At 40.0% G+C, this 16483-nt stretch overlaps 1 protein-coding gene across 4 annotated transcripts in view; it reads right to left on the bottom strand.

The window, feature by feature from the left end:
* Nucleotides 1-2041: 2041 nt before the first annotated feature.
* Nucleotides 2042-16483, bottom strand: part of SRBD1 (S1 RNA binding domain 1) — a 192071-nt gene continuing 177629 nt past the window's right edge. For 3 of the 4 annotated variants that reach the window (XM_004582781.3, XM_058667994.1, XM_058667993.1), the window contains exons 20-21: nt 7097-7281; nt 2042-2936 (exon numbers count right to left, since the gene is read on the bottom strand). In XM_004582781.3, coding sequence (XP_004582838.2) covers nt 2647-2936; nt 7097-7281 — 475 coding nt within the window. In that variant the 3' untranslated portion in view covers nt 2042-2646. Of the gene's footprint in view, nt 2937-3751; nt 3925-7096; nt 7282-16483 lie in introns of all 4 variants that reach the window. The other variant, XM_058667995.1, reaches the window with a different exon arrangement.

Here is a 16483-nt window from a genome sequence, read left to right as displayed (position 1 = left end):
TTACCTATCTGTAATGGTGCCCATATAGTCAAACCTCTTTTCCCATTAAATGTATGAACTCTTTGTATTCCTACCTTAGACCTCCATTTGTGCACTAGATTCTACTGACCTCATACAAAGATTATTTCAGTAATTCTCTCCTAACTCTTACATAAAAGTCTTCCTCTTTCATGGGATTGTTTCCATTGGTATACATTATTTGTCTTCAAAGATTTTACAAACTCACCTGACTATATTGTCCCCTTCAAGACACTGTGTTGTTTCTCTTCTTCTTTTCTAGCTGAACTCCCAGAGAACTGTCTTTGCTTGCTTTTTCCAAACCCCAGCTTCCTGTCCTCTCCTACATTGTCTCCATTGAGCCTCATCCCGTTTATCAGAAGCAATTTTTATTAAGGTCAACAGAACGTCTGTCCTAGTTAATTCTGATAATCTTCCATATTTCAGGAAAATGCCACTGGGATATTTCCAGAGACAGCCCATTTATTCTATGCTATCACCAGAGTATTACTTATCACAGTTGTAGTTTTCTGTTCTCATGTGCTTCTTCAATGACTCTTCTTCAGTAGGCAAAACTCTGTAAGAGCAAGGATGCTGTCTCTTTTTCTATCCCAGTTGTATTGCCAAGGTATAGTACAATTTCAGCACACTGTAGGGCAGAAATAACTGTTTCCAAGGGGACACAATGCTTTATCATCATCATCCCCATCTAAAGGGGGCTCACAGAGTATAGTAGAATAAAGAATGGAGTAGTACACACACTGACTGCATGCTACAATCACAGATGAAACATAACTTCTTTTCCCAGCTTAAACCTCACAGATCCTCCACGGGTGTCAGAAAACTTTTAAAGAATCTACTGTAACAACAACAACAACAACAACATCTACCAACAATGAGTTAGAGAGACCTTCCATCTTCTGGTCCACTTCCCAAATGGTCACAATGGCCAGAGAAGGGCCAGGCTGAAACCAGGAGAGAACTCCATTTGGGTCTTCCATGTGGGTGACTGGGACCCAGTCATTTGGACCATCTTTTGTAGGTTTTTCCAGGCAGATTAGCAGAGTATTAGATCAGAAATGACCAATCAGGACTTGAACTGGCGCTCACATGGGATGCAGGCCAGAGTCATGGCACTGCAAGTTCAGCTGCCATCTGTGAGTTTGAGTGTTGTTTGACTCACTTCCCATCCACCTCCCTGCTAATATGCTTCAGAAGGTAGAAGGAAATGGCCCAAGTGCTTGGGTCCTTGCTATTCATGTGGGAGAGCTAGATGGGGTTCTAGGTTCATGGCTTCAGATAGGCCACTGTGGCCACGTGGGAAGTGAACCAAGGAATGGGACATTTCTTTCTCTCTCTCCGCTTCTCCTCTCTGTGTAATTTTGCCGTTCAGATAAATAAATCTTTTTTTTTTAAGTTGCATATTTTGGGAGAGCAGACAACCAAGCAGAACTATAATGAATCAGTCACAGTTGTTACTTTTAAGTCACCACAAGTATTAGGTGAGTCTTGATTTAGTATCCAAAGTAGAGTACCTCTGAGAAGAAACAGAGGCACTTTTAAAAATTATGCCAGAACAACAGGTGCTTATTAGGACCGTCTCAGGTAAACTAACAGAATTGGTCACCTTCTTCAGTAATCATCTTCCACTCATTTACATAAGGAGAAAATCAGGTATTCCATTAAACATCAGAAATAGTCAGAATGGACAGGATATGTCCTATGTGGGCTCTATTTAAATCGCTTTAACCTCAATTGGCCAGGCTAATATAATTTCCATGGAACAAAACTAGAGTAAGAATCACTCCTGCATCAACTGTTTTCTTCTTATCCTTTCACATCTCATCTGTAGTTAATTTATAAGAAAGCCATCTTTACCCCTGTATGATGTTTAATCACGATGGTTAAGAAATGCTAAGTCAAAGAAAGCCATTCTTCAAAATTTCAGAACTTTCTTCTTCCCCAAAGGTGCAGCTGTATGACTCACATCTTCTTAATCAAGACTGACTTCTAGGTCATTCACTGAATACAATGCAAAAACAGATCATTAGCCACAAAGCTTTATTGTTAGAATCAGTACAAGTATCATTCTAAGGTATAGTATGTCTTCAGCCACTCACTTGATGGTTGCAAACACATCAGACTTGATTTTACTGGCATAATTTGTTGCTTAGTAAGGGAAAAAAAATCAAGATTATTGCAAAATCATGAATTGAATCAAATGGCCTGATAGAAAATATATAAAATGGGAAAATTACACAATGCCAGCCCTCCTATGTCAACAAACATTGTACAGTTCTAATCAAGAACACCATGGGAGGAGATGCTGGTAAATAGAACTCAAGCAATCTGCTATACAGAATTCAAAAAGATTTGAAGATAAATTTATAAAAAATAAAATTTCAGTCAGAAAACCAGTACCTCATGAAACCATATAAGGATTTCTACTAGTTGCTTTCTTTGAGGGGAAAGGAAATGAAGCTATTAGTTTTCTGTTTACACAAAAGGAAAAACAAGCGTGTGGAAAAGGCTCCTAATATTAAGTGAATTCTTTCTCATCTACTATTTAGAATTCTTACACACGTAACTACCTTTGTCAATCTGTACAAATAAAGAAGTCAAGTCAGTGTTTGGTCGCCAGCAGGGCACTCACAACACCCGGATGAGGTCCAGAGTGATCCTGGATCGGGGGATGTCAATGTCGAGCACTTGGACTTCCACTCTTTCTCCGGGGCCCAAACCAAGACTCCTTCTCTTCTTCGTTTTGGAAAGTTTTTCTTCTGTTACATTTCGAATCGGAATCAGCCCTGTTTTTCCTACTCCTATATCCACAAAAATTCCAAACAGAGTGGCATTCTCGACTTTGCCCGTAAGAACTGTCCCAACCTGCAGATCTTCCAGGCAAACTATGCTTCTCTTGAAGTCAGGTTTATCAAAATCTGCATGGAAAGGGAAACAAGTTAGTGTAATTAACAAGACACTGTATGTCCTAGACACAACACAGCTTAGTGAGAAGTATTTACAATATCTTGGTTATACGCTCAGACCAAAATTAAGTGTTGAAAAGAGACAGAATAGGATTTGAAGACACAGGCCTGCTTATAAAAAGGCATGATGCGGGAAAAACAGCTTTCCCAGTGTAGAAACAATTCTGGGAAATTTATTTAAACACTTCCTTCTCCCCCAATTCTACTCCAGTTACATGTGAATATTAGGCCAATACATGGAGACTAAGGAGACGAGTCCCATTTTAGGTGATGAGAAGACATCGATCTCAATACACACAGGCTAAATCACACAAATCAAGAATGTATGACTTTGGAGCAGATAACTGGGAGGGAGTCTTTTGGATGCTGACACTGTTTCAAGGCCATAAAAAGTGAATCAACTTTTGGTGAAATGTGGGTGAAATTTAAATGTTCTTACTCTGACTTCTTCCAATAACATTTGGAACTCAGGGATCAAAAAAAAATCGTTTAATCAATTTCAAATACATATATCCAATAGAAATTTCTTGATTATCTATGGTTTCTTGATTATCTATGGTTCAGGAATTGAGCCCAGCTAGTGCTTAATCGTTCTCCTCTTTCAATTCATCAAACATTGATGAACTCCTGTTCTTATCTCCCAGCCAGACACTCTGCTGGTGCTAGAGATTCAGCGATGAAGACACTTGCCTCTCTTCTCTCAGGTTCCTTCCCGCCCTCTTTTCTTGCTTACTGAAGTGTACATTTCTCCATTCATTAACACTAACCTCCAAAAGGTGGGCATAAAGTACACCAAGGAATCGTTACGGCTTTTGTGAAAACAACAACACAGGTTTTATGAGGAAGATGGTTAGAACTGACAGTGCCAACGGGGCTGGTGAATTCTCTGTGGACTCCATGCTCTTCTTGGCCCCTTTCCTAGGATTACTGAGTGTTGACTCTAATAACAAAGAGCACATTCTCTGCTTGGATCTCCTTTTACTCAGACCTCATTTTCCCCTCCACCCAGTCCATTTCCTTTTCCTCCACAGCTGTTGGCTTTATCCTGATTACTTGTTAAAGCTATCCTTTACATTTGTATTAACAACTGGTCACCTCTTCCTTCCCCTCCCCCAGTCCAACCATACTGAAAGCAGGGTTTCTTAAAAATTAAGCCCTTTTTTTTCCTGTAAAACAAACCAAAAAACGTGCTTAAATTCTGAATCTCATTTTCGTCATTAAAAAAAAAAAAGGCTAAAACTGGAACTAGTTTTGCAGAATTTCACATGATGCTGAAGAAGTGAATTCAAAAAAGCAAGTAACCTACTGTAATGTAATACTATACTTGGTGAGGGCTGTGTCAAAGCAAAGTGAAACTAAGTCGCTGCCCAGGGCCAGAGGCAAGATGGACTCTGAGGGCCCAGAAAGTCTTGGTTTTTATGCTTGGAAACTCTTTTTTTTTTTCCTTCTATTTTCTTACAGAGACCCAGCTGCTGCAGATTTCCCAAGGGTTCCTGATCAGCTGCTTAGTTTAAGTTTGCATGGAAAATCAGAGTCAGGAACTACTTAACATGTTCCTGAAGACAGTCTGGGCCACTGAGAAATCATAAAATCCTCCTCATACCATGCAAACTTTAACACTTTCATAACCAAGGCAGCAATCCACACGGTGACCAGGCTGCTTCTGTGGAACCCAATTGTGGAAACTAACTAGCACCCACAGTGTTAATAAAAATGGAATTGCTTACATAATGGGGAGAATGGAATACAGGATGAAGGTGAGGAAAAAAAGGCAGAGACATTAGCAAAGGAAATATTTTTGAGAAAACGGAGACAAAATATTTAACCGAAATACTACTACATGGTGGAAATGCCCAAAATACTATCCACCCTCTCAATAGGCTGGCTCTTGGCTGCTTCCCTTTCGGGGTTGAGATTAGCAATAAAACAAATTCTTAAATTATCTTGAAAAATTTTGACTTACAGAAGGGCAAAAGTTAGTTCTTAAGTTTGCCTAAAGAGATGTATATGAGGGCTGGCACTGTGGTACAGGAAGCTAAATTGCTACTTTCTGTGCTGGTTTTCCATATCAGGGGCCATTCAAGTCCTGGCTGTTCTGCTTCCAATTCAGCTTCCTGTTAATGTGCCTAGAAATGCAGTGGAATATAGTCCAAATTCTTGGTACAGACCACTTACCTGAGAGACCAGGATGGAGTTTCTGGTTCCTGACTTTGCCCTAGGCTCTAATCCTGCGTATTGCAGACTTTCGGGAAAGAACTAGTAGATGGAAGATCTGTCTCTCCCTCTCTGTCATTGTGCCTTGAAAAATAAATAATTTTTGGTGGGATCTATTTGGAATTTCGTATGTCATACTGAAAAATACTCTAGTAGCCACAGTCAGTGTTATGGCACAGCAAATTAAGTTGCTTACAACACCAACATCCCATAAAGGAGCTAAAGTCCTGTCTGCTCCACTTCTGATCCAGCTTCCTGCTTATGTGCCTAGGAAGGCAGTGGAAGGTGGCCCAAGCGCTTGAGTCCCCATCACCCATATGGTTGATCAGGATTGAGTTTCTGGTTTTGACTTGGCTCAAACATGGCTGTTAGAGGCATTTGAGGAGTGAACCAGAGGAAAAAGTTCTGTCTGTCTCATACTCTCTAATGTTATGCTTTCCAAATTAGCACATCTTTCATTAAAAATCAAAATACTGTAATAGCTCTGGAAAGTTCAACCAGAGCATGGATAAACCTGTGTTTCTGTCCAACTAAAGGCAACCCAGAAAAGAACTGTTACACTATTTAGCTTGTTTAATTGGACCTGTAACTTAAGTATTGATTTTTGTTCTTAGTTTACAGCAAAAATAGAATAATGCAACAATCAACACCATGACAAAAAACAAAGGTAAGGAAGAATATCTATTATAAGATGCCTGAAACTATTGTACACGAGTATTTCAAAAAATTCAAGAAAAAATACCTGTTATGAGAACTATATACAGATTTCAAAAATTTGCTCTTGCAGCAATGTGAGTTTACTTTTTAATTTCATTTTCCAAGACCTTCTGAGGCACACTCACATTTGTGAGTCCCTCTCACATTTGTGAGTCCCTGGATGCAGGTGGTATAGGCATATCACCACCAAACACCACACTATTCAAACACTTAGTGTTAGCTCTATGTAGTGTACAAGCCAGAGCTGGACAAGGCCCATGGAGTTCACATAAAAGGCAGCCGGCCTCCAGATGGAGGTGGAGGTGCTTATTGCACAGGCTGCTAAGGGTGGGGAGCATGAAAGTTTCTGCTCCCACACGTTTGGCGTTGATCTACTGGGGTGTTGTCTTGATATTTTTCTTTGTTTAATTTAAAACATACTGAAGAGTTGAGAGAATGGTACAAGATACTTGCTGGGGGTGCTTTTAAATTCCCTTAGCTTTCCCAAAGAAGCATGTCTAACCACCACCACAAAGACCAACTAGAAAAGAAAAGAGCCAAACCTAAATACGGTCTCATCCAGAACTGGTTATGAGACAAGTATGCAGATTCATTGAAGTCTCGGGGGTTCCTATTCAAACTTCCTTGGGAAGTAGGTCATTTGATACCTTAATTCTTTTTTTCACCGGGTCATTGCTCTCAACAACTATGGCTGTTATACTTCCCTCATCTACTACCTGTGCTGAAAACTGAGAACACTTTTAATTAGAACACTTTTAATCACCAAAGAGATATTATCTAATTTGTTGAATGTCTTCATTGACACAGAATCCACAAACTTCGAAGGCTGGAATACAGGGAGAAGATTCACTTTCAACCTGCGAATGGAATGCCTTCCCTTGGGTTTCTGGCTCCTAGGAGATGAAACAGCTTATAAAGGACGAAAAGTGTGTGCCTCTACGCACACAGCAGAATGTGCAAGGAACATTTATTCCAGGGAATAAACAGTGGACAAAGAGTTCTGTGACCAAGCTTCTAGCTTTGTTTCTGGATATTAATAATAATGACCTCTAAGGTAGGCCACTAAGCTTCAATTTTCTCAGTATAGAATGGGAGGATAAAATCTGTATAGGATTTTTGTGGGGACCAGAGGAGATAATGTGAGCTATGGAAATGCCAGGTGTTGGTTTTCAACTGCTTACCTGTTCGAAAGTCAAAGCTTTCAGGCTGACTGAGACCATCTACAATGACTTGCAAGGTAGGGACTGTTGTTTGCAATCTTTGTGCGGTTTTCTCGATTCCTTCCTTTTCAAGGAATGAATTTATTTTTTGTTGCATTTCAGGCTTTCCAATCTCACACAGTGTACCGCCAAAGGATGATAAAAACCTGCAGCAGAAAAAAAAATGTCCAACACATTAACAATATTACTTTCTTTTTTTATTATTTATTTTTATTGGAAAGCCAGATATACAGAGGGAGGAGAGACAGAGGAAGACCCTCCATCTGCTAATCCAGTCCTCAAGCAACTGCCACAGCTGGAGCTGAGCCGATCTGAAGCCAGGAGCCTCCTCCAGGTTTCCCATAGGGGTGCAGGGTCCCAAGGTCCAGGGCCATCCTCAACTGCCCCTCAACCCCAGGCCAGAAGCAAGGAGCTACATGGGAGGTAGGGCCACTGGGATCAGAACCAGCGCCCATATGGGATTCCGGCATGCACAAGGCAAGGACCCTAGCCACTAGGCTACCACGCTGGCCCCATAATATAAGTTTCTAATCACCTTACTGAGGAGCATTGCCTGTGTAGCACACTATCATTGCAATAACTGAAGTTTCTTCAACAGTCACTCTACTGACTAACTTACATCAAGTACACTGAGAATCTTGCCAACAGAGAAAATATGGGAGAAGATATATTTTTAAAAAAGGGTAATTTTCTTTCTAAGTGAACCCAGCAAGATTTCAATTATAATCTAAAGATGAATATTATCTTCATATACCCTACATATTATAAAGCTGCAATATTTACGAAATAAAACACTGGTCTTTAAAAATGTCCTTTTGCTGTTTACTATTTTCTTGGTTCGCTCAGCTGCTCTCAAGTATTGAACTTTGGAGTTTAGGAATAAGGAATAAAAACAAATAAAGGGTTAAGATGCATTTCCCTTCTATTTCATGTGAATATTGGGAATGTAGCTTACTTTCTTGACATCCCCTGGCGGGGTGTTTTTCTACATCATTAAGTTCCATTTCCTATGATTAATGGCACTTTAAAAATGTCAACACAGTAATCAGACAGATAGTGATACTAATTCCTTCAAATCCTCTTCCTCTAAGGATGCCCCTTGAATACAAGGCAAAGAGGAAATGGCTGAAGGTTTTTCTATAATCAGAAGTGGGACGTATCCCATTTGGCAGGTTGCTGCATCATCACAAAAGGAATGCTTGTGATGCGATGTCTTTTTCCACCATTATATTCAACTAGAAAAGGCCTCCTAGGTGACACTATGGCATTGCTAATCTGGTTTTGGTGCTGAAAGCTCCTGTAACTTTGATTTAACTAGAGCACCTTATCAAGTCCAAATGTGCCACCCTTTTACATTTCTACAACCTACTTTGGGTCAAAACCAGATCTCTCCAGCATCCAACTAATCCAACTTACAAAAGACCATGGAGCATCCCTCTTTAGGAATGAGCTTCCAGACTGCTGGCCAGTAAAAGACCCACTGTGAGTCTGAGTGTTTGAGGCTTCCCTAGTCAAGGGAGTGGCAGCCGCTCTTAGTGCTGATGGATGGGCAGTAGCACACAAGGGCCCTGGTGACAGGGAACAGCTGTTGGAGCTCTGACTGACAGAACAGACGACACATGACAACCTCTGCCCAGAGCCAACTTCCTCACACAACTTTCTAAATAATTCCCACCCTGCTGAGCAGGCTTCCCTGGTATTTTTCCTCTTGGCTTTACTGGTCTGCAACTGGCTACTTAGCAGAACCTCTTTCAGATCCTCAAGATTCTGGCTTACAAGCATCTGTTTAAATGCCAAAAACTGTATTCATGCCTGTAAATCTATAACTTCCAATAGCATTTGATAATTAATAAAAGCAACCAAATGGAAGAAACATATGCAAACCCTATACAATTTCTGGCTCAATGACAAAAGAATCAGTACGGCTTGCTACTTGGAGTCTTAGAACAGGATGATTCCAGATGTAAGAAAAATATATTGGCCTGTTTAACCTCGGTATGTATTTCATATATCATTTTCATTCTCACACATACAAGCCTGAGGGCATTAGAAACTAAAATCAATTAACAAAAGCACCAAGTTGTACTCTTAGTACTGTTTCATATTGATCAACTCTAAAACTGTCCACAGAAGAAAGTCAAGTGCTTTTTGTGGGGGTGGGGACTTTCTTAAAATTAACTACAAAGTCACAGAAAAAGAGAAGTAGCAAACAAAAGGTGAAAGGGACTATAAGCACTTGGACAGGGCTCTCCCTTCCTGGGTTTCAAATCCCCTGAACTGCTTATGACAGCAAGCAATATTATATGTTCAGTAGCCACACAACAAATATATGCTGGCTAAGTATCCCAAGTAAAGCTCATTTGGCACACTCAAAAGCCTCACTTTAGGACTGAGTTTAGCTGTATTCAGTGCAATGTACTTTGTAGCTCCGAAGTCCCTAATGAAAACACATGTGGGAAGCTTGGAATGGAATGCTTTAGTGTGTGCCAGCAGGACACTACAGATGCTGTGTGGATATTCTCACTGAACCAATGACAATAATCTGAAAAGGGAGGCATCATATTATACAGAGAAGGAAAACTGAGGTTCAAGAAGGTTAAATAACCTGCAGGAGGCCATGCAGCTATTTTCACTAACTGGGGTTTAATGCCACAAGTTTGTGTCTGTGTAGAACTAAAGGAGGGTAAAAGATAATGGGCTACATTTGGTTATGATAGAAAACACAGTATTTGGGGTAATATTTTTTTTTACCAACATAATTAAATGGCAGATTGCTTTTAAACAACAGACAGTTAACACTGAGGAAATGCCACAGATAAACTATTACACACATGCTTTTAAATAGACAATTCTCTCAAAAGTCAATGAGCTATTACAGTCATATTCTCATTTTCTCCACTGTCTCTGGAAGGTTTTTTTTCAGTTTGCTAAGGACTGCTGTTTGAGCTGCTGTTTTTATTTAATATGTAATTTCATCCATCTTACTTAAAGTAAGAAAGTAGCATAAATGCAACAAATAAGCACATCATGTTCTTTTAGCACACATCTGCACCAAGTTAAAACACAGACCTTGCGGTAGAGATAATGCTTATTTTTCAAACAGAATGGTATATAACCTAAAATCACTGATATTTTCAACAGAACATGTTAGAAACACAGGACTTTCCCCCTCAAAGAATAAGAAAAGTCTTTGTAAGATTTTTTTTTCTCCTTTTAAAGAAGAAGAAATTCTCAAGATTCATAAGACTTCAGACATAGCCAGTCAGTTTTCTGTAATCATTTCCAGCACGGAGATTTAGGAGCTGAGGACCTGGTTCATTACATTAAAGCAACATGATATCCTACAGAACACAGGAGAGCCATGGTGATGCAACACAATCACTTTAAAAACAACTTAATATTAGCATGTGCTTTGTGGGCAAAACACAGATGATTTATAACTCCACTAAGAACTGTGCTCTGAAGGCAAAGCACTTCTAAGTCCTCTACTTGGAACATTTTAAGAGACTTTCATACTATCTTATTTTCATCCACTAGTTTTAAAGTAATCACCTCGATAAGAAAGGGGGGAAAAGTAAATGCAAATACACAGTCATTTTTGGAAATGAATACGTCAAGATGCAGCAAGGAGTAATCTGTGATACAAGCAAACACTTACGGATTTAAAAAGAGGGCTCCTGCACTCAGAGAAAACCCAGCCTTTAAAAGTGTGACTGTAGATGAAGTGGTGGAACACAAACGGAAAGTTCAAGAATAATCTGTTACTATAAAAAATGCAGACACTATATGCTATTTTCTAATTTATTGCTCTAAAGATTAAAGACTAGTAAATTGAAACGTGATGAAGGTCAAAGCCTGCTACTCCTTCTACACTGTCTGCAGGGGAGCTGCCTTCATCCAGGTGGGTACAAGGCGAGACCTACTAAGTCCATGTTCGAGAGTGCCAGCTCCACCCCATCTGCTGGGCTTGCAGATATCCCACAGTGATAGTCAAGGGCACTGCACTCCCCTCAGCATCCCAGAATCTTTATAAATGTCTAGGCCCCTTGTTAAACCAAGACACTGAACCCTAGCTCAATCCTAACTACAGAAGCTAGCAGATATCTGGTGAAAACATAAAGCTGGTTTCTTAGCATAAAGTCACAGAAAAAGTAAAATAATCCTCTACAAGAATTTAGAATGAACTGATTTTTGAAAACCAACACAATGCAAATAAATAGTTAAAAATGTAATCCTTTCAAAAAGGGAAGGGATTACTCTGGAAGTTCTTAAAAGCTGATTTGGGAAGCAACTATCTGGGCTGGGGGACAGGGAACACGGCGCAATGTTATTGCTGGCTACCATCTGGAATATCACTGGAACATCTTCTACATTTATGAGAGTAGCAGAAATAGCCAAAAAGAACTAAAAAGGATAAGCACCCACTGATTAAGGAATGCAGGTTTTTTTCTTGCAAAGGACTTGGTTTATAAGCATCAGTTAACTATTTCTAACTTCTGGAAAACTTTCTAATTTTTTTTCAAAAATCTGCAATACATGCACAGAACCTGGATACTCATTGCATGTTGCATTACAGTATGCAGCAGAACATAATCTTGGAAAGATACTCCATTTTAAAATTATAATCTTTACCAACTTGTTATAGGGAATTTATTTTGTATAGAAGAAAGTACCAGTCAAAAACATTCTCACATAAAAATTTATGCAGCTTTTCCTATTTCAGAACCATCATATATACAATACATACAGTTAATTAGCCTATGACAAACTATAATTTAAGGAACCAATGTATATATACATACGCACCCAAATGGGAATATAAAAATAGGAAGGCACCAGGTATTGAAGTGCAAAGATTTCCAGGCTCCTGTTTTAGGAACAGTCTTACAAATACATTTTGCAAGTGACATTAGAAAATGAGTTGTTTCTCACTTTGGAGACCATTTTCATTAAAAGAGATCTGGGAGGTAAAAATCAACAACCCAGTATTTGGCAGTGTAATCATTTGATCACCTCCTTTCCCAGGGAATCTCTCTCTCTCTTTTTTAAGTTGGAAAGATCTTGCATCTGTTGGTTCACTCTCCAACTGGCCCAACAACCTACGCTGAGCTGATCTGAAGCTGGGAGCCAGCAGCTGCTTCTGCATCTTCCACACGGGTGCAGGGTTCCAAGGCTTTGGGCTGTCCTCTACTGCTTTCCCAGGACACAAGCAGTGGATGGGAAGTGGAGCAGCTGAGACATGAATTGGTGCCCACGCAGGATCCTGAAGGATGCAAGGTGAGGATTTAGCTACGAGGCTATCACGCCAGGCCCAGAATCTTAAAACCCTTCCACCTCATCCTCAAACAATAAAGATTTACTAAAACCAAAGCTCTTCAAAGTAATGTGACAACATGCTGAATCCAGCTGAGAATCATTTAGGAAAGCACACTGTGTGTTAGTAGTCAGCGGCTGCTGAGCTGGTACGGAGGAAGGCTCTGAGACTGGACAGAGCTGGTGTCTAGAACTGAAACACATGGTCCTGCACTTGTATCTGCTCTTACAGAGGCAGGATCTCATGTGCAGAAGCATAAATGCTTTGAAAGTACTCAATAAAGATGATTTTGCTGAATTCTCTCAACAAAAATATTGTGAGTATAGTTCTGCAGATAGAGAAAACGCCTCAGAGACGGACCAATCTGTCCAAACTCACAACTGAGCCCACAACGCTGCAGCTAAGGTGAACGGTTACAACACATCACCTCTTCATTAGCGCCCCTAACCACCAACTGCAGGGGATTTTCAATGCAGACAGAAGATTTAGATCTCAGATAAAATGTGGCACCCAGGACCACTGCTGGGAGCAATTTATTATTATTTTTTAAACTAAATTCAAAAGAAAAAAAATGTTGGCTCTTTTTGAGTTACTGAGTAAGAGTTGGACAAAATTAAGTTAGTGGTTTCAAAGGCTGCAGATTCTCTACAGCTCAAAAACTCTGTGTTTAGAATTAATATAATTTAATTTACTGCCTGTAAAGCCATAACGTGGATTAGTGCCTGTGAATATTTGAAAGAGCAGCGCAAATAGAAAAGTAGTATTTAGAACCATACAGATTAGCGACAGAGGGGCTGAAACTGGATGGCTCTTGGCTACTAGAAGTAAAACCCATGCAGGCAGGTAGAGCAATCTTTCCTGGGGAAGTAGCCTTTTCACATGAATGCTGACCCCACAAGCAATTTTGGTTTATTGAAATCTGAAAACATTTAATATCTGCCACTATGGATCATCCTTGGCAGCCTCCGGATGGGCAGAGGTTTTGTTGTGGCATTTAAAGTGTACGCAATGGAAGTATCGTGATTTGTTGATGATGACAAGAGGAACAGAAGACAGGCTGAGACTAAAATCCACCGAGAAACTGGGGCAGGAAGGAGGTGACAGGTAATTGGAAACTAAATCAATACCCTTGCGAGTTTCAGACTCCAGACTTAGTGACCTAAACTTGAAAAAGAAAAGGAGAAAGGCAGCCTTTGGAGACCTGAAGCAATTCCTTCTCACTCCTCCTACGTAGGTTACTTAGAAGCTGCTCCAGATATGCAGGAGAGAAACTAGTGTTTTCTCCAGTGTCCAGGGCCAGGATCAGAGCTAACCAGTGATGCTAAATGCCCCAAATTATAACCAGACCACAACACTAAACCCTGCATATCCCTTCCTTGGGGATGGACCACTGTGACCTGCCCTTGCTGTTCTTGGATGGCTCAGCTGGACAGCCCTGTCTGAATCACAGCAAAGCTGACAGGAGTCATTGTGGAGGCGGCCACAGTGATGGTGACCAGTCAACTGTCTCTAGTGCTAAGTATTTTTTGTGGAAGAGGGACCTTCAGAAAATACATGTTAAGAGAAACCTGTGCATTTCCTTTCAAGGGTTTTTCGTTTTGTTTTACAGCAAAATAAATTTATCTTTATATTTCATTTTGTAACACAAATATGTATACCAGGGAACTTAAAAAATTCATGGAAAATGAAATTAAATGGCAAATTTATTTTGGTGCAAAAACTTTTAAAACCCATGTACAGGTTTTTCATAATGGGTACTTTCCATAAACTTTTCCAAGAGCCTATTTATTAACTCATGTAATGAGATAGGCACTGTTTTTACACCACCCCCTCCCCTTAACAGACAAGAAAACCGAGGTGCAGGGGAGGTTAAATAACATTCCCATGCTTTGAGGTCAGGCAGTCTGACAGGACGCTGCTGGTAGGCTGAGCCAGGGTAAAGTTATGCACAGCCTCAGCTTCTTAAACTTCCAGTTTCCTCAACTGGGTTTGCCAGAAACTTTGTGTGGGCTTTGTTGGAATAGGGTTTAAGATGTCAGATATGCCAATCAGTTTCTAAGAACCCATAGCCTCATCTAATTCCCAAGTGGGCAAATTCTTTCAATCATTCTCTTTTGTGAGAATATTCCTGAGAGCTATAACAAGATGTTTAGGTTTTAACTACTAATATTACAGAACAAACAAACAAAAAACAAAAATCACTTTCAGTAATCTTCCATTTGGTACCTTCATATTTTAAGTCAGTCCTCTCTATTTTACAATACTGTATCTCTTTAGAACAGGCAATTCAATATAGTTTCACCACAGCTCCATTAGAAGTTAATGTAGGATTAGAAGTTAATGCAGGATAACTAACTGGTACACCTCCTAAGTCATCACTTATCAAATGCCAGAAACGATTCTGCCTTAACGTTTGTTTCTAAATGCTGCCCAACTCTTGTGAGGCAAGTTCAGGAAAGTCTGAGATCTTCCAAATTTGCAAATAATCTCTTAGGTCTGTTTGACTAATCACCATTTATTTTACAGTATTTGCAGCTGGATTTCTCTTCAGGCAAGTTTCCCACAAAGAAACATGTTTTTATCATTGCAGGAGGAGTTAGCTGGCACGCCAATACGGAACAAAACTGCGATGGATTTTAGATGTGAAGAGGTGCATTCAACATCATTTGTAGGCCAAGGAAATTACTGCTCAAAAAATTTCAAATCCTAAGTCAGGGCCGTTTGGTTGCTCACAGTTAAAACTACGAATATCAAATCTGTGATTGTCTCAGGTCTACTTTTGTTGATTTAAATCAAAATGATTTAAGCTTCCTGTGTTATAGTTGTTTATTTGCTAGAAGACTTCTTTCATTGCTGGGCAGCAAGCTAAGCTGGACAGAAGGAGACTGAATGGCTGGACACCGTCTGGAAAGAGGAGTTCACAGATGCTAATTTGTTGAACAAGAAGGGAGAAACACAGACTCAGATGTACCAACTCAATCTGGGTCTTTGGTCCTGGGTGTTCCCGTCTACCAGGCTTAACTTGGTTCTGCCTCCAATGGCAGGGAAACAGCAGGATCCCTGAAGAGGCTCATTGCACCCCCAACCACTTTCAGCCCAGAGGCACCTGGTAGGAGTCATTAACTTCACCAGAGAATCTTCTGCCTTCGTTGAGTTAAATCTACATTTGTTATTAAAAATCTGACATAAGTCTTCAGTAATTTAAGTGCAAACACTGACTTCTGCACAGAAGCTCCTCTCTCCGATCAGATTTTTCATCATGTTGTTATTTCTGTCCCAGGCCTGCATTTTAAATTCATGGTTGTCTACTCTCCGAACATACACTTTTCAGCCATGATTGTAAGGGTCAGAAATACTCACCTCAATAGCAATAAAGGAAATACCACAGTGCTAATCTTACAGTTCAGTACAAACCAGGCCTTGATATACATTTACCTTGTCCATCAGAACGGCACTGCACATACTGCTGCTACACAGGCTGTTACCATTACTGCAAACTAGCATTTCAAAATTTCCCCCTAACGGCCAAACTGGAAATAACAAATGTTAGGTAAGGTCTTACTGAAATGAGTGCGGAGTGACAGTCTTGACATTAAATGTCCTGGCATTTTTCAAGTTAAATGAAGAGCACAACAACTTTCAAGCTTAACTATCTGGAGTGAATCAAATTCTTAATGCATCAGACTCCTTGGGAGAGTGCCAAGTCTCACTGTGACATGTACAAATCAGCATAATCTGAAGCACAAAGCACTACCTCCTGGCACCTTACTCAAGTAAGAGGGGAAAATCCGATCTTTGATACTTGCGTTGGCTCTTCCCCTTAACCCCATCAACCAAAATGCTAGAACAAAAACTGGACCCATGGGGGTGGGTAATCCCTAAATAGGCTCTTTTTGGGCCTTACTTTACCACGGCAGTATTTTCACTCATGGCTTACAGTATCTATACAATGAAATGAATCATCCACATGTAGAGATCCTGTGACAACTTCTAGAGGATTGAAAATGAGAAGCAATTCTCTTTCACAGTCTGTC

Source organism: Ochotona princeps, chromosome 8 (assembly GCF_030435755.1).
Source record: "Ochotona princeps isolate mOchPri1 chromosome 8, mOchPri1.hap1, whole genome shotgun sequence".
Lineage (NCBI taxonomy): Eukaryota > Metazoa > Chordata > Mammalia > Lagomorpha > Ochotonidae > Ochotona > Ochotona princeps.
Note: the sequence above shows the minus strand (reverse complement) of the source record. Positions and strands in the feature narration are given on the sequence as shown.